General features: G+C 51.7%; 1 protein-coding gene across 1 annotated transcript in view; it reads left to right on the forward strand.

Moving 5' to 3' along the window:
- PLXNA4 (plexin A4) overlaps positions 1-18,320 on the forward strand; it is a 472,507-nt gene that overhangs the window by 430,350 nt on the left and 23,837 nt on the right. Inside the window, exons 24-26 of the mRNA XM_070465677.1 lie at positions 291-437; positions 5,477-5,636; positions 18,183-18,286. Of these exons, the coding sequence (XP_070321778.1) occupies positions 291-437; positions 5,477-5,636; positions 18,183-18,286 (411 nt within the window). The remainder of the gene's footprint in view (positions 1-290; positions 438-5,476; positions 5,637-18,182; positions 18,287-18,320) is intronic.

Below are 18,320 nucleotides of genomic sequence, written 5' to 3' on the forward strand. Positions count from 1 at the left end.
CCAATTACTGACTTGTAAGGAATTTATGCCACTGAGGACTGACCTCTGTCCCTTGATGGGGCAGCAGAGAAAGCAGGGTGCAGGGGGGAACTGGGAGAGGGACAGACAGGGGCGTGGGGCCAGAAACATGAAGACAGGGCTCTAGAACAGAAGTGGGAAAGAGCAAGAGGGGGAGCAGAAGAGAATCAAGACAGAGAAGTGGGAAGCAGCCCCTTGGAGAAACAGAGGCCATGGGAGGCCAGGCTCCGCACATCTGGGGTCCTCCCAGCATGGCTCTCCTCCATGTACAGGAGTGTGCCGGGGAGCCCCTCTTCTCGCTGTTCTGTGCCATCAAGCAGCAGATGGAGAAGGGGCCCATCGATGCCATCACGGGCGAAGCCCGCTACTCTCTGAGTGAGGACAAGCTCATCCGCCAGCAGATTGACTACAAGACCCTGGTAAGCCAGCCTCCTGGCTCCTCCCCGTGACTCTGGTCCCGCCCTGGTCCAGTGCAGCCCCTGCCCGGCCCAGGGGATGCTGGAAATGCTGACAAGCCACCTCCTGGGTCCCCACTGCACAGGGCCAGCCTGGCCTTCCCCCTGTGCATGGCACCACCCCGACTTCCTCATCCCACCACACCAGGGGACCAGTGGCTCAGAACATATCTGGGCAACAGCCAGAGGCCAACATACTTCCAGGCTGGTACCCTGGATTGTGAGGTGGTAATCCCTTGCTAAGAGCTGGCTGAGTGTGAGCCCAAGGAATGATGCTTTCTCAACAGTTTCTCCCAGTGGAGAACCCACACTTTGCAGATCAGTTCCAAACAGGTAGCAGGTTGATGATGAAGGAGGAGAAGTCAGAAATAGTTGCTCATGGTCCCAAAGCCCACACTTGCATGACTCAGGCTATAGGATGGGATGCTAGGCTGGTCTGTCGGTATAAGGTGTGTGTCCAGGGAACAGATGGATACCTGTATCCACCCTCAATCAAGCTTACACTCCCTTTCCTGCTAGAAACCATTGTCTAGCACATAGGAGCACGTGGTTTGGAACCAGGGAGACCTGGATTGGAGCCCTGATTCCTTCTGACCAGCTGGAGGATTTGGGTCATGACTCTTAAAAAAAAAAAAATCTCTGAGTTTGGGGTTTTTAGCTGAAAAAATAAGTGAAAAGTTAAGTCACTCAGTCGTGTCCAACTCTTTGCGACCCCATAGACTGTAGCCCACCAGGCTCCTCCATCCATGGGATTTTCTAGGCAAGAGTACTGGAGTGGGTTGCCATTTCCTAATAAAAAAAACAGGGATAATGGCACTATTTACCTCACAGAGCTGTCCAGAAGATGGAGTGTGATCAGGTGTACAAAGCCCTGAGCCCAGGGTCAAGGTTCCCCACTGCTGGCTCATGTGAGTCCTGCTCCTCTTTCCCCCGTGACTGTCTGCTGGTGCCCAGGCCTGGGCTTTCCAGGCCAGGGAGCTCACTCTTGGACTTTTCTGGGAGAGAGCTCTGATCTCCCACCAGGCCTTCTCCAGGAAAGAGGAAAGAAGGTAGAAGAAGTGAGTGAAAGTAGCTCAGTCATGTCTGACTCTTTGCGACCCCATGAACTATACAGTCCTTGGAATTCTCCAGGCCAGAATACTGGAGTGGGTAGCCTTTCCCTTCTCCAGGGGATCTTCCCAACCCAGGGATCAAAGCCAGATCTCCCACATTACAGGCGGATTCTTTACCAGCTGAGCCACAAGGGAAGCCCAGAGTGAGAAAATGAGATAAAAGATAGCCGTGGAGGGTGATACATGGAGGCAGCACAAGAATGGAGAAGAAAATGTTGTTCAGTCACTAAGTTGTGTCAAATTCTTTGTGACCCCATGCACTACAATACGCCAGGCTTCCCTGCCCTCCACTATATCCCAGAGTTTGCTCAAATTCATGTCCATTGAGTCAGTGATGCCATCCAACCATCTTATCCTCTGTCATCCCCTTTTCCTCTGCCCTCAATCTTTCCCAGCATCAGGGTCTTTTCCAATGAGTCAGTTCTTCTCTTCAGGTGGCCAAAGTTTTGGAGCTTCAGAATCAGTTCTTTCAATGAGTATTCAGGGTTGATTTCCTTTAGGATTGACTGGTTTTATCTCCTAGCTGTCCAAGGGATTCTCAAGAGTCTTCTCCAGCACCACAATTCGAAAACATCAGTTCTTTAGTGCTCAGTCTTCTTTATGGTCCAACTCTCACATCCAGTTGGACCATAAAGAAGGACAGAGAATAGATGAGTTTAAAATGCACTTATCAGGAGATGAGATACACAACAGCCTGAGGCAAGGCAGAACTGGGCAGAAGCCCTGAGCCGAGGATGAATCCCAGACCCCGAGGCCAGCTGGGGAGATCTCTCGGCCACTCTGAACACAGCTGGTCCTGCTGGCTGGAAGTGTTGCAGCCATGATGCACCTGTCGCACTCCATCCTCAGAGGGCCCTGGGGATCCCAACAGGCATCTCAATGAATCTGCCAGGATTAGTTCAGTTGACAAGGCTTCCCGGCAGCCATGTCTGAGTGAGGGCCCAGCTTCCTTGCTGTTGTGGTGGGCTCCAGGGGAGAGTTAGAGTCTCTGATTAATATGAGAAAGGGAAAAGAGAGAGAAAAAAAAAAAAACTTCCAAAAAGAGAGTGTGAATAGATTTCTTAATGAGCTAAAAAAACTACTGTTGAAATGTCTCCTGCCTGGTCTCTCCCTCTCAGCTGCCTTTCCTTCCCATCTCATCAGCGGTTCCCCAGTATTGAAGCCAACACAATGAGTTGTAATAACACTGTGTCCCCAAATTGCAGCATCCTTTATACCAGAGGCCAAACTATTGTTAGCACAACCAGCTTGGTTGCAGATGACTTGACTTCAAGAGATTGTGAGGAAATTGGAGTGGGTCAGGAAAGCGCATCCGTTGAGGTAGAAACATTTGGGGAAGAGGCACCGTGAGAGAAGGGGAAGGAAATTACAACTGCCTTGCCCAGAGGGAAAAAATGGCTGCTGGGAGATTTAATAGCCACCCTCAGGCCTGTGAGAGGAAACCCCTCCTGTGGAAGGGGGAGCAGCCTGGTCATTGGTGAGGAGGGGTCAGGAAGAAAGTGTGTGAGCAGTGGACGGGGCTGACCTGAGAATTGAGATGAAGGGGTCAAATAAAGTCCAGGACATCCTAGAATTCAGCATGGCTGGAGGAGCCCAGGGCACTGTGGGCCAAATGGTGGTAACCTCGTGCTGTGCGGGAGTGAAACAGGTGCCGAGAGGCGCGGCAGGCGTCACTTGACAGTCAGATGTACCTCCTCTGTGCTGAGTGATGAATTAGATTGAACTTAGACTAGCATGCCTAGGACCCTGCTGCTGGGGGTGCCCGAGGGCCTAGCTGGGAGCCTGCTAGAGTGCTGGGTGCTCACCTGGGAGCCTGCCTGAAAGCAGAGTCTCAGGCCCAGTCCTCCACCTCCCAAGTCAGAATCTGCATTTTAACAGAACACTTTGGTAATGTGGGCTTCCCTAGTGAGTCAGATGGTAAAGAATCTGCCTGCAATGCAGGAGACCTGGGTTTGATCCCCGGGTCAGGAAGATCTCCTGGAGAAAGAAACAGCTACCCACTCCAGTATTCTGGCGTGGAGAATTCCATGGGCAGAAGAGCCTGGTGGGCTACAGCCCATGGGGTCGTAAAGAGTCAGATACGACTGAGCAACTAACACCTTATAACCATTTTAGTGATCCTAGTCACAGGAATGTTTGAGAAGCAATGACCTAGCAGAACAAACCCCAGGCAGTCTGCTCTGAAATAGCCCAGAGGCATGGGCATGGGGAAGGGAACTTCCGGGGGAGCTGGGGCTTAGCCTGTGACTGGGAACTCTGTCCCTTGATGGGACCACTACTGCCTCTCCAGATGCCCTGAAGCACTCCACAAAGCTGTTTCTGTGGGGCCACCATGAACTCCAGGGGCAAGCAGAAATGTTGAGATGGGGGCGGGAGGGGAGGCAAACTCAGGTGGCAGCCTCTGCCTCGTGATCTCGCAGCCCGGATAGAGCTGTGATGTTGCCTGGGGAGATCAACTTCCCCCCTCCCAAGTGGCCCAGAGCACAGGAGCCCAGGGCAGCACAGAGCAGCGCAGATGGCCAGGCTGTGCTTGACCACTGAGGAGGCCCGGAGGGGGGCCCAGAAGGCTCTTGGAAGGGAATGGTTTGGAGAGTGCACGCACTGGGGGTGCATGGTCCCGAGTTCCTTCCACCGTTGTTTTCAATTTAAGACATTTTGAGGGTGAGAGTTTGGTTTTATAGATTTAGGAGGTTTTCTTCTTCTTAATGGAATAAGCATGTTCTGGTTTGAGCTCACAGCATTCTGGTCGCTAATGAAAGGCAGGCGTCCAGGGGCCAGGGCTCTGATTGCCGCCACATGGAGCAGGAGGGGGTGGGAGGAGGAAGGCCGTTGTCTGAATCTGCGAACCAGACATGCAGTTGGGAAGTGGTTGTGGGTGGGGGTGGGGGGGTGGTGATGCAGTGAAAGTTCTGAGGAGGAAACGCAGAGAGGGTGCAGGGCGCAGGGTCAGGCAGAGGGTGCGGGAGCCCGGAATGGCAACTTGACAGCATCTGTGACCCACAACACCCAGCCCGACCAGCTCTGGTCCCCCCACCCACCCACCACCAAGGATTCCACAGTCTCACCGTGTAGAGAGAGCCCACGCTGAGAACAGCAAGAGACACAAAGCTGTTAGAAATGGTCCAGAACATTTTAAAAGAAAAAGTATAGCTTGGTGATTTAGGCAGAGTCTTGACTTACCCAACTAGTTCCAAAAAGAGAACTTGAGGTCCTGAGCCAGAGTGGCCTTCTCCCCCAACTCCAGGTTTCAGGTTCGGGGCCAGGATGGGCTTGCGGGTGGTCTGAACCTACAGTTTTTAGAGGGTATCTTTTTATTTTTTAAAGATCACATTAAGCTTCTTACAGATTCTCCAACCTCCAGTCAGCCTGGAACCCACACAAAAGTCAAAGCATATGAAATCTTAGGAGAAAGGAGCCAACTTCCCATTAGAGTGTGAGAGACAGAGTGACCAGAAAGACAGACTGACACACAGGGATGGGGCAGGGGTCTCAGAGGTGGGTGAGGGTCTGGTTGTACGTGGAGATGGTGCCTAGTGCATGTGTGTGAGACAGTGGGGCATGCAGTAGTGTCCATTCTCAGACACATTGCCCCTCGCTGCCTCCTCCTGCTCGGACAGTGCTCCCTTTGATAACTCAGGGTTTTAATGGAGTCTGTTGTGATGAGGAATTAAACACACAGCTCCTACTTTTGCAATGACACAGAAGCCATGGTACCTTCCTGTTGCTCGCGGGGATGGGAAGGGACGAGGGCTTAGCTGGGGTCACCCTACCCTACTCCAGTCCAACCCGCAGAGATGGGAGCCCTTCAGGAGAGGACCTCAGGCTGCTGCTGGCGATCCCAGAGCCCTCCATGCTGCCCTCCCCACGCGCCTCCTCTCCCCACCCCACCAGGTCCTGAGTTGCGTCAACCCCGACAATGCCAACAGTCCCGAGGTCCCAGTGAAGATCCTCAACTGCGACACCATTACTCAGGTCAAGGAGAAGATTCTGGATGCCATCTTCAAGAATGTACCCTGCTCCCACCGGCCCAAAGCTGCAGACATGGACCTAGGTGAGTAAGCAGCCCACCCAGGAGGCTGTACTGTGACTGGTCAGAAGCCCCTCCTACCCACCAGTGGAGTCAGGGTGCACGGAGAAGGTATGCACGGCCCCCGGGAGCCCAGGGGCTGCCTCTTCATGGCCACTTAGTGAGAAATAAGCAGAGAGGGGACCACAGTCTGCTGGTGATCTGACTGCCTCTGGGGTCTTTTGAGCAGCGGAGGAGTGGCAGTGGAGGTGTCAAGTCTGCAGCAAAGATTTAGCCTGAATCCGCATGGCCCAGGGTCTTGCCACCACCTTCTCTGTGCCCCGAGGCCTTTCCCTTTGCCTCTGTGCTATGCCTCTAATTTTTGCTGACTACCAAAAACAGAAGGGATCTGGGTCAGTGATGGAGGAAGGATAGAGAAAAATGAGATATGACAGCCTACCATGGAGCAGGGTGACATTTTATTTGAATGTTCCATGAATAGATCGCATAGCCTATATAAACAAGGGTTTGCCACTTAGGGCCAGCTGAACTTAGATCCAGTTACAGCTTGCCTGAGTGTTTAATAAGACACTCAGTGACCTGGGGAAATCCTAGTGGGGAGCCCAGGCTCCAAAGAGGCCAGGGCTGAAGAGAAGCAGTTTGGCATCATGGATCAGCATCACACCTGCCTGAGTTTGGATCCTGGTTCCACTGAGTTCTGTGTAAGCTTGGTCTAGCTACTTAACCTTTCTGTCCCTTAGTTTCCTTGCCTATAAAATTGAGATAAATACTAGTGCCTGCCTCACTGTAAGAATGAAAGGAGAGAATACATATAGAAGCCTTTAATGCACTGCCTGGTCCATAGTACCTCCCAGGAAGTATTGGCCACTAATATTACTGATTATGAAGATAATACTGGTGAGGAAATGGTATGTGTCTGTTTGTTGATCCTGGGCATGGAGGGAAAGGTGTCTATGTGTGTACATGGTTGAGTCTGGAAATTCATGGCAACATAGAGGGGAGAAGACCTCCAGAGGCCCCTAATGCATCCATCTGGCCTCTAAGCTGGCTTCAGCTAAGCTATCCAAGGCAGATGGGCATCTGTGCTATTTTCTAAAATCCATGGGGAATTTTCATGCCCTCCCACTGCTTCGCCATCCACCCACCTCCCCCAAATTCTGATGCCTAAAGACTCAGGATCAGGAAGTTCACTCACCTCAATTCTCACTGCTTCCCCCACCCCCACCTCTCCTCTTGGTTGGCTCTTGGCAGGATGTGTTTGGCCCTTTGCCCAGAGTTTGGCAGCCCAGAGAGAAGAGACTGGCCGAGCACATTCTTCCTTTCCCTTTGGAACTGTCTCTGTGTATGTTGTTTCTGGGACAAGGAGGAAGCATCTGTGAGACCTTCAGAGTATAGGGTACCAGGAAAGTGTGTCCCCAGCGCTGGTTCCTAGAGTTGGAGTAGCCATTTGTGTCTGTGTGGGGGGGAATCTGCTGCCAGGAAGATCCCACAGACTTGATGGAGTCAACGGCTCAGTTATAGAACCAGTGGGAGAGAATATAGTGCCAGGGAAGGAAGACCCCCATATCCCTACCCCCAAGCAATTAAGTGGGCTGATCAATGGGTCTGCCAGGGAGAATTGAGTTCACTAGGGTCACCAGGTAGTATTTACCATGCCTTTTATTCATCTGTGAGAGCCATGGCTTGTCAAAGTCCTTATCTACAATATGCTAGGCCAGGAGAGCCCTGGCCTAGTAGGACCAAGAGGAGGAACTATTACAAGAACCTTTATCTTCATGCTGGAAGGTGAGTTTCAAAAGCTTGTGCCTTAGTTTAGAACATGGCGAGAGCTCAGTGGGTGGGTGCATATAGAACCATGTACTTCTGGTGCTTGGGAATGAGCTGACCTCCCATGGGGGAGAGAGACCATGTCATGGCTGGTAGGTAGATATTGCTCAGGATCAACCATCCCCACCTGGAAGCCACACACCCAGAGCTTAGCAGGGGGAAGGGCTTCTTTAACTTTAGAACACTTGTTGGGTGCAAGTCCAGCAAAGCAGATTGTTAATTAAAGGATGTAATGAATCTGGAGTGGAGGCAGCAGTATCCAAAGCAGCCATGGCCCTTTCCTGCCATCCACTTCCTGCTATCCACTTCCTGCTATCTACTTCCTGCTATCCACTTCCTGCCATCCACTTCCTGTTGTCCACTTCCTGCCATCCACTTCCTTCCATCCACTATGAGTGAAGGAAGTCTGAGGGCTGTGCAGCAAACAGGGCCCACCCAAGAGTTGCTACTCTCTCAAGCTAGAGGCTGTTCAGACCAGGGGTATGGTGCTCACTGGGTCCCAAGAGGGCAAAGGAGCCATCTTTCTCATCACAGGACTGCTGGGGAGGACGCAGCATCACTGGATGGATGAGGCCTCACAGCAGGCAGGGTAAAGGGGAGAAACCAAAGGAAGGAGACAGTTTGCGCATCTGGGGCCTTGTCCTTCTGGGGAAGTGGTGTCATACTGAACTTCTTACAAAGGCCTCCCATGATGGATGCTCTTCTGAGGAATTTCCTTCTTTTCTATTAAGTGCAGGGTCTGGAGCCATCCCTGCAACTCTGGTCTTCTTTCTACCAAAGCCAGATTCCATAACAAAGAACACAGGGCCTCCTCAGAAACCCAGATGCTTCTTCCACAAGATTTGCTTCCACTCAGTTGCATGACCCCCATGGGGAGAGACAGGCAAGGCAAGTTTTTCCCACTGTGTAGGTGAAAGTGCTTTGAAAGCCTGAAAGCAGTTTACAAATACAAGGTGAGACTGTTACCAAAACTTCATCTGTGCCAAAGGGATGCATGGGCTTCCCCAGTGGCTCAGCAGTAAAGAATCTGCCTGCTATGCAGGTGATGCAGGCAGGAGACTTGAGTGCAATCCCTGGGTTGGGAAGATCCCCTGGAAAAAGGAAATGGCAACCCTTTCCAGTATTCTTGCCTGGAAAATCCCAATCCATGGGGTCACAAAGAGTTGGACACAACTGGACAACTAAACAACAACAGCAACAAAAGGACACATAGCATGTAGGCACAGAGAAGACTGTAAGCCACATGCATTGGAGGCAAGACAGCCGAGCATACCCCTCCACTTCATTTCCCTCCATGCCACCTCTTTCCATAGCTGAGGGCATTGGGCAAAGACTGCCTTCCCCCTCCTGGCAAGGCATGGACATCTGTCCCAGGCCAGCTTAGAAGGAAACGAAGACATTTTAAACCACCTCTGTAATTACCCTAAGCACAGCCAGCCCCAACCCCTTCCCCCTGCCTTTCATCATCACTATGGTGCCTGGCCTGGCCTAGTCCTCCATTCCCAACACTTCTGTTCATTGTTCCTGGGACTGAAGCTCTCCCACCCTGCACATTCCACCAGCTTCTCCAGGCATTGAGGAGCCAAGATGGGGAACCGTATTAGCCAGCATTCTCCAGAAAAACAGAACCAATGGAATGGGATATGTTTATATAGAGAAAGCTTATTTGAAGGCATTGGTTTATGCAGTTATGGAGGATTTCATAATAATGGACAAGGAGGAATCTGTTTGGGCTGCCATAATGGAATACCATAGCCTGCTTGGCTTATAAACAACAGAAAATAATTTATCACAATTCCGGCAGCTAAGAAGTCCAAGATCAAGGGGTCAGAAGATTTAGTGTCCAGTGAGAACCCACTTCCTGATTCATAGATGGCCATCCTCTTATTAGGACTATATATGACAGAAAGTGGGCAAGAAAACATGTGTTCAGTCGCTTAATCATATCCAACTCTTTGTAGCCCCATGAACTGTAGCCCAGGAGGCTCCTCTGTTCATGGGATTTTCCAGGCAAGAGTACTGGAGTGGGTTGCCATTTTCTTCTCCAGGGAGCATTCTGGGATCCTCTTTACAAGGGCACTAATCCCATTCATGAGGGCTCCACCCTTATGACCTCAGGTACCCTCCAAAGGCCCCACTCTAAATGCTATCTCATTGAGGGTTAGGAGTCAACATATGAATTCTGGGAGGATACAAACATCCAGTGTCTAGCGTGAAGGCTGGTAAGTCCAAAATATATAGGGAAGGCCAGCATGCTGGAGACCCAGAGAAGAGCTATGTTACAGTTCAAGTCCAAAGGCATCTGCTGCAGAATTCCCTCCTGCTCAGGGGAGGTCAATCTTTTGTTCTACTCAGCCCTTCACCTAATTAGAAGAGGTCCAACTACATTATGGAGGGCAATTCGCTTTACTCAAAGTCAACCAATTTAAATATTAATGTCATCCAAAAACACCCTCACAGAAACATCCAGAATGATTTTTGACCAGCTATCTGGGTGGGTACTGTGGCCCAGACAAGTTGACATATGATAGAACTAACCATTGTAAGAATCAAAGCAAAGGACACAGAACCTGCCTTTCTTTCATTCTCTTAGAATCTAGGGAAGGGAAGATATCCCAGGGCAGCTGGGGCAAGTGGACCTTGGGAGCTTTGAAAGCACAGTGCTAGGGCTCCCTGCTTTGTTATATGTGAGGCCGTCCTTGTCAAGTTGATGCCCCTTTCCACCCACAGGTATTGGTTATAGGTACTCCCTTATACCAGACTTAAGTGGTGGCTCAGTGATAAAGAATCTGCCTGCCAATGTAGGATCCCTGGGTCGGGGAGATCACCTGGAGAGGGTCATGGCAACCTGCTCCAGTATTCTTGCTGGGAAATCCCATAGACAGAGGATCCTGGTGAGCTACCATCCATGGAGTCACAGAGTTGGACATGACTGAGCGACTAAACAAATCACAACCCTGTTACACCCCCAAACTCCTCAACCTATGTACCATAAGAGCCTGCCCTGGGGAAATGCCTGGTACAGAGGGAGCCACATGACTAGGAGTTCCTCTTTTCTTCGCACAGTAGCAAGAGGCTGGACACTGCTCTTTCTGAGCCAAGGGACTCTTGTCTCCTCTGTTCATTCCCCAGAGGACATAATTGATGCCATTCTGTTCCACTGCACAGGAGGAGACTCTGTAGCTCAGAGAGGCACAGAGCCTGGGCCCTGGTCACACAGCAGAAAGTGAAGAGAACAACCACTCCCTTCCCACACAAGCTCCTCCACAGGCCATGACCTCCCAATTCCTCTGGTTTAATGCAAATGCCCCATCAATAGCCCCAGAAATCCGCCACCCCTTCTGTCTGAAAGGGTATATTTTTTCAAATAAGTAATTCCTGTATGCAACAAAAAGATACAGTATCTTCTGAGTGAAATATAAAGAGTTCACAGCAGCTGTCGCCCCAGTTTGCATTTTTTGCTGCACCTGATGGGAAGGACAGATAAAGATAATGGGATTTTTTTTTTTCTTTTTTATTTCACCTCCTTCTCTCCCTGGAAGGTGGAAGTATAACAAATTGGATTGTGAGTGTGTCTGTCCTTTGTGCTTGGAGCCTGGAGTAGGGCAGGGGGCTGCAGGCAGAGCTGTGAAGAGGTCAGAGCCAGCACTTTTCCCTCGGTGATGTGCATATGAATACCTGGGTCACCTTTCCTGCCTGTGTCACCTTCCTCCTTCCAGCCGCCCATCCCTTGCCTCTTAACTCTTCTTTGACACAGCACCCTGGAGCACCACCAGAGCCTCCATATTATTCCATGTTCAAGAATATCCTTTAAGCTCTAGCTCACCTCTCTTAAACCGAGAAGCAGAGTCCAGCCGCTTTTTCCTTTAGCTCTCCAGACTTCCCCAAAGCGACAACTAGCTGGTGCACCACACTTTACAGTTTGCAAAGACCTAGGGCTTGACAGTAGACGGCACTGTTCGATTTAGGGATTTCTTCTTTTAAACACCACATTTCCTAGTTCACTTCTTTTATATTTTAGAACTTGCTCTCACCATAAAATGATTCCTCTTTTAGCAAATCATGTTTAGATGCTCCCCTCCCCAATTCCTGAGTCAATTTCCCAACTATTTGTGTTGACACTGATTCTGTTCTGGCCTTTCCCCCACCTCTTCCCCGAAGCTGCTCCCTCCCACAGTTCGGAGTGGCTGGGTGCCGAGGGCATCCGGGCTCCCTGCCAGGTGTTCTCCTTGGGGCTCACCTGAAGACAGGTGTGCGGCAGTAGAGTTGTGTCTCCTCCTCTAGCCTTCTGCTCAGGACTCTGGTTTGGGAGGTAGAGAGGAACCTGTGCAGGCTGGCGTGTGTGCCTGCTGAGACCCTGCTCAGCACCCGGCAGGGAAGAAAGGCAGCCTGGGGTGGGAGTGCAGGCAGCTAGTTCTGAAGTTGGTTCCCTGTGGATCAGAAGGGTTGACTCAGCCAGTTCTAACCACCCTGCTGGGCACCTCCTGCATCCCTCCAACTCACCCCCTCCTAAAGCTTCCTGTAATGGCTCTGAGGAGAGAGGCGGACGCGAAGATGGGGCTGGGGGCCGGGGCAGGCAGAGTTTGGTGGCTGCAGAGACTTAGGGGGTGAAATGAGGTACCTGTGCGAGTGTGTATGTGCGTGCGTGTGTGCATGTGTGTGACTATGCATGTGTGTGCGTGCACCCGTCTGCATGCATGCCAGGAGGCCCTGAGCTAGTGAGGGGATCATGCTTCCCGGGGGGTTCCCTCTCTGAGTGATACCTGCTGGTGGGTGGGGGGCCTTCCAGGAGCCAGACCAGTTATGTACCGGGTGCCAGTGTTTCCTCCAGGGTTGGCCTGCAGATAAACCCCTCCTTCCTCTACACCTCAGCTCCCCACTGTTCCTCCAGACACCTTCTCAGAAATGTGAGGGCACCCCATGCTGCTCCCACCCCTTCTTCTCCAAGAACCTCCAGGTACCATCCTATCTCCTGAGCATCCCACCCCACCCCAACCCCCGCCTTTGGCCAGGTCCTCCCCTTCTTGGGCAGGGCCCCCCCCCCTTTTCATCCACCCCCGTCTCTGGTTTTCCAGCTCAACCCTAGATGCCTTAGACACCAGGCTAAGATATTAGTAAGGTAATGGTATTCCAGACCTTTCTTAACTCAGTTCCGAACTTCCTTCCTTCCCATAAGGACTCATCCTCATGGATCCCTAGAAATGTCACAGAAGTGGCACCTGTGGACCAGAACACCTCCCTGCCCCCCCAGATACCCCTCTACCCTCTCCCTCTTCTGGGTCTGATCACCCGGTCCTGTGCACCTTTGTCTTCCTGCATAGCCTTCCACACAGAGGCCTTCAGGGGTCAGGGCTTTCGTGTTAGGAAGTTTTCTTGCTTACCTGTGTGATGCCCTGCCAGCACAGTGCCAAGCATACCGTGGGCACTCAGTTTTGAGTGAGTGAGGCTATAGCTCTAACACTTTCTGGATGTGGATTCTCACCATGGTGGCCATAGGAGATGCCTCCTGTGTCCTAGTCCGGGGGGAGCAGGGAGATGACCTGGTCCAGTGTGGGCATGGTGAGGAGCCCCTGTCTCGGGATTCACTGGGTCCATCACCGAGCTCACATCATTTGGTGCCTTGAGGCATTTTCCAGTCTCACTGTGCCCCTTGGGCAGCTGGGCATTCATCCAGAGGATGCTGGCCATTGGCCCAGCTGTCACTTTGCCTCTCAGCTGTTCTAACGGGGTCACCTGGTACACAGCAAGGTGTGGACACAAAAGAGAGATATTTTTAGTGCTGTTTTCACAGGCAAGACAGAAGGAGCCTATTTGGTGGAAAGAATGCTGAACCTGGGATGAGGAGACCTGGATTCTGTTGATTTCCATTACTGTTACTAGGACTAAGCCTATGTTGAATATGCAGAAGTACCCAGAGCACAAAATTAGATATGACCTTGTTCAGGGGCCTCGTGATCTGACCAGCCGCCCACACTGCCAAGGACACCAGACCTGAAGACTGCAGGTCTGCCTTGCCCTCAACTGGCCCACCCCGCCCTTGGAGCTCCCTACTACTGGGCAGGGATGAGGGTTCATGAAGCCAGCCATGCATTTGTAGGCTGGACTCTTCCTGGGACAGAGGGAAGCCAGCAGCCTTGATCTTTGACCTTGACTGTTCCTGGTCCCAGTGTGAGCTCCACAGCCCCCACCTCTGTCAAGAGCAGGTCTGGAAGGAGCACAGGAGCATTCCAGAAAGCGGAGCCTACCCTGTTTGATTTTCTTGAGATACCCCATGGTGAGTCTGGGGAAAGAGAGGCCCCAACTGGTTTGGATATGGGGTTTCAGAAAAAGAAGGAAAAGAGTGACATGGAAACGACATGTGTTCAGGCCACAGGTGAGCTTAAGGACCCTGGGCAGAGAGGAGTGAGTTTGAGGGATGGGTTTAGCCCACTTATGTCACTTGGTGCCAGGGACTCCCTGCCCTCATGTTGCGTCCACACTCTTCCATTCTGGGTCAGCTGGGCAGGCCACCCACGGGCTCTCTTCTTCCCTGCATGTCCCAGGATGGAGCTGCCAACACCAGGCTCCCATATTTCTGGGGTTTATTCTTCAGGATTGGTTTGGAGATGGGACAGAGGTTTTCACTTTTTCACCTTTCTGATATTTCGGGGGGAAAAAGCACATAGCATCCTTCCTGTAGGAGGAGAATAAAATAACAGGCTTGAGAGATCTAAGAGAGCTTCCCTCATGGCTCAAATGGTAAAGAGTCTGCCTGCAATGCAGGAGACCTAGCTTCAATCCCTTGGTCGGGATCTCCTGGAGAAGGGACTGGCTACCCACTCCAGTATTCTTGCCTGGAGAATTCCACGGACAGAGAAGCCTGGTGGGCTACAGTCCATGGGATCACAAAGAGGTTGGACACGACTGAGCAACTGACACTTCACTTGAGAGATCTGAAAGTAGGACTAAGTGTTCTCCAGCTTTCTATAATCATATTGGCATTTGGAGGAACATTCTTAACTTTTTGAGATAATTGCCAAAAAGGCAATAGTCACTGCCTTCCTGCTGCCTGCTGGCACCCCACCAGATGCACGGTCCAGGCTGGCAGGACCAACGGACAGGACACCTCTTCTGACAGCTCTTAAAACATGTGACTAAACACTGACATCAGTGATGAGCAGGCTTCCTGCTGCCCTTGACCATCCTCCTGCCCATTTCATGTCATCACTGACCACAAGCCTCAGCCAGTGTGGAAAGCATGTAACCCCATCCGCATGGACTTGATTTTGTGGAGGTGGAAGTGCTGTGTCCCACTGGGATTCCTGGAGCTCAGAGTCTGGAGTAGAGGGGAGGCAGCTACCCACCAGCATCCCAGTGTGGCCACAGCCCAGGTTCCAGTCCAGCCATCACCGTCCACACTCCCAACACTTGAGTGGCTCACACACATGGTAGGCACCACACTACAGAGCTCCAAGTTGCAATGACCTCCAGGTCTGCCTTCCCAACCTTCTTCTTTAATTTCCCAGTTGTAAAACTGGAAGAACAAGTGATAATCATTCTGGAGAACTTTCACTTTGGCGGTGAATGTGCCCAGCTGAGCTTCTGGAGGTCAGCTCTTCCTTTGTCCCAGGTTCTAACAGCTCGGCTCACAGTTGACCTGGTACTGTAGCTTGCTGTCTGCCCACCATGGAGCAGCAACCCACGGGCAGAAAATCCTTTCACTGCTTGGAAAATAAGCCACCATTACTCACTCACTTACTCTTTCTCCTCTTTCATCTATTCATCTATTTCACTCTTTTCACTTATGTATTATTCATGTAATAAATCCTCATCAGGTACTTACTGTGTCCCAGGTGCTGGGTTAGCCCTGCTGGTGGGCATCTGGCGGCATCAGTTTTGTACTCCCAAGGACAAGCCATCATCCCTTGGCTGTCCTGGGCGGGGGAGGATGACCACACTCTGCCCTACATTTTTTCCAGTTGAGGGCAGAGAGGCAGACTGACTTTGATTTGCTTAAATAATTGCTGGACACAATTTAGAGCCAGGGCTGCCACAGAGGGCCACACAGGCTGCGCACTGCACAACTTCAGGGCAGTTGTATAGTGAGGAATTCTGCATCCGGCTCCAGAATTAAGTCACCAGCTGTCACTGCTCAGTCCCCCAGGTGGTTTGGTTTGTTCACATCCCCCTGAGAGGTGCTACAGAGCCATCGGCAAGGGAGCCAGTGCACCCCAGCAAGCTGGCCTTTGGTGGGTACCTTCCCCACGTAATCCTGGCCAGCCCCACGGCCTCTTCAGTGAAGCGCAGTCCTCCTCCCTCGGGCCTGGCCAGGGGACTTAGTGTCCAGAGCTGGGCCCCTGTTCCCCCTCTGGCTCCCATGTGGGGCATGCAGAGCACTGCCTGCCTTCCAGGCCCCCACCCATGTGTTCTCCTCTGACTTAATGGCCTGGCACCGTTCACAAGGCAAGAGGGGAGACCCATGAGGCTTTATCATTCAGGGCCAATTATCTTTGTGCAACTGGGACAACGTGTGCCCCTGCCTTATCCTTGGCCCAGGCTGGTCCTGTCTGACTCTTTGCGACCCCATGGACTGCAGCACACCACTGCAACCACTCAAAAAACATGCAGGTAAAAAGCATGCATCCACAGGGCTGGTGCACTGGGAAGACCCAGAGGGATGGGATGGGGAGGGAGGCGGGAGAGGGGATCGGGATGGGGAACACATGTAAATCCATGGCTGAGTCATGTCAATGTATGGCAAAAACCACTACAATACTGTCAAGTAATTAGCCTCCAACTAATAAAAAGAAATGAAAAAAAAAAAGACTTAAAAAAAAACATGCACCCATACCTACCTGCATAAAATCTAAAACAAAAAAACCCACAACAGACAACATGACAACAAGCTAACAAAATGCTGCGGACCAGGTGCCCTGGTGGGGCATCTCCCCTTTTGTATACCACCCCACCTGCCCTGAGACCCTCACCACCATGATTGAGTCCAGCCGTGCCATCAACAGCACTAAGTGACGGGTGGTCCCCAGAGACCTCTGGAGGCTCCTCTGCTCCAGTGAACCCACATGGCACCCTCATGTTTTCATTCCTGGGACAGCCCGTTGCTACCAGAAGCTCTAAACCAGGCAGCAGACAAGCCCGGGAGCTAGAGGCACAGACGTGGCTGTTAGGAACATCTCTGTTCCTGCTGAAGGCAGGCAGCTCCCTTCCTGGGCCTGATTCTCATCTGTAGCACTGGCCACACCCACAAGGCAGGAAGGAATCAGTCATGGTCCCTCAGCCTGGACGGGAGGGAACAGAGGAGGGAGGCCGAAATGTGTGTCTGCGGAGCCAGAGTAAAAAATCCAAGGCAGGGTTAGACCAGGACTGTGGGTAATTCACGCCAGCCCCCTCTCGCGCGCCACAAAACCCCAGTGCTCTCACCCGTTTCAGAATCTCAGCATCTGTGAGGTGCCAAGTGGGGTCATGGCTGCTTGGAAACCAGATCCCTGGCTTCCTGACAGGCACATATGTTGTATTTGAATTGAAAAGGCCATTTTCCTTTCTGGTGTGTGCGTGTGTGCGTGTGTGGATGTGGATGCATTCGTGCACGAGAGCTGGCGTGTGTCTGGCATGCACCTGGGTCTCCATGTGCTAACTTTTCAGGACAGGAATGTGCATGTCCCCATCTCCTTTTGATTTGTACATGTGTGGTGGTGAGGGTTTGGGGGATGAGAAACAGTCTCCTGTTCCCTCATGTGGGATCCATTAGCGAACCCATGTGTTGTAAGTGTCTGGGACCCATGAGGATAAGGTGGGAGGTAAGCGTACACTTATGGCATCAGATAAAATTAGGTGTCGGATAGATCACCAAGATGCTGTTCGCCACATCGACTTCGTGGCTGTTCTTGGGCATGAGGATAGGTTTTGCTGGCCCCTCCATGTACTTTTACTCAATCTCTCTGCCAAGACTGGCCCACCTGCTGGCTTTTGGGTCCAAGTTGCACCCCTGGAATAGAAAGAGGGTGCCCAGTGATGGAATTTGCAGTCTTGGTCTCATTTGCTCCAAGACCTCACAGTGAAGCAAAGAGTACGGGACAGAGGTGATGCCACCTTGCATTTGCTTAGTATGTTCTTAAGTGTCTTCACTTGCCTTTTTTTTAATACTCACTTTTGGTTGTGCTGGGTCTTCGTTGTTGTGTGGGCTTTCTCTAGTTGCAGGGCAGAGGTTTCTCATTGCAGTGACTTCTCCTGCTGCCAAGCACAGGCTCTAGGATTTGTTGTGGCATGTGGGCTCAGAATTTGCAGTTTCTGGACTCTAGGGCACAGGCTCAGTAGTTGTGGTGTACTGGGCTTAACTCTTCCACAGCAGGGTGAGATCTTCCCACATCAGGGGTCAAACCCCTGTCTTCTGCTTTGGCAGGATGATTCTTTACCATTGAGCCACCAGGGAAGCCCCCTGCCTTCTTCATTCACTTAATAAGCATTGACTTCTTGCCGGTGTGGCCGCCCACCAGGAACAAGTGGGCAGTGGAGGTGACGTTATTCCTGTGTCTGTCACGTAGTTTGTTACGATGAGAACCAGACCTGGGAATCAGGGTTCCCCTGTGCTGAGAGCTTCTGCGCCCCTCCTCTGGGAGCGTCTGCGAGCACCTGTCTGTCTTCGGATGCACCCTAAGGTGATGCCGTGCACTTGCCTGCACAGGGGTCCTCAAGATCCCATGGGAGGGGTCCAAGGACCTGTCTGAGATGGAACTGCTCCTCCTACAGAGTGGCGACAAGGAAGTGGGGCGAGGATGATCCTGCAGGATGAAGACATCACCACCAAGATCGAGAATGACTGGAAGAGACTCAACACCCTGGCACATTACCAGGTATGAGGACCATGAACGGGGAGGGGCTAGCAAG

Source organism: Odocoileus virginianus, chromosome 1 (assembly GCF_023699985.2).
Source record: "Odocoileus virginianus isolate 20LAN1187 ecotype Illinois chromosome 1, Ovbor_1.2, whole genome shotgun sequence".
In the NCBI taxonomy this organism is placed as follows: Eukaryota; Metazoa; Chordata; class Mammalia; order Artiodactyla; family Cervidae; genus Odocoileus; species Odocoileus virginianus.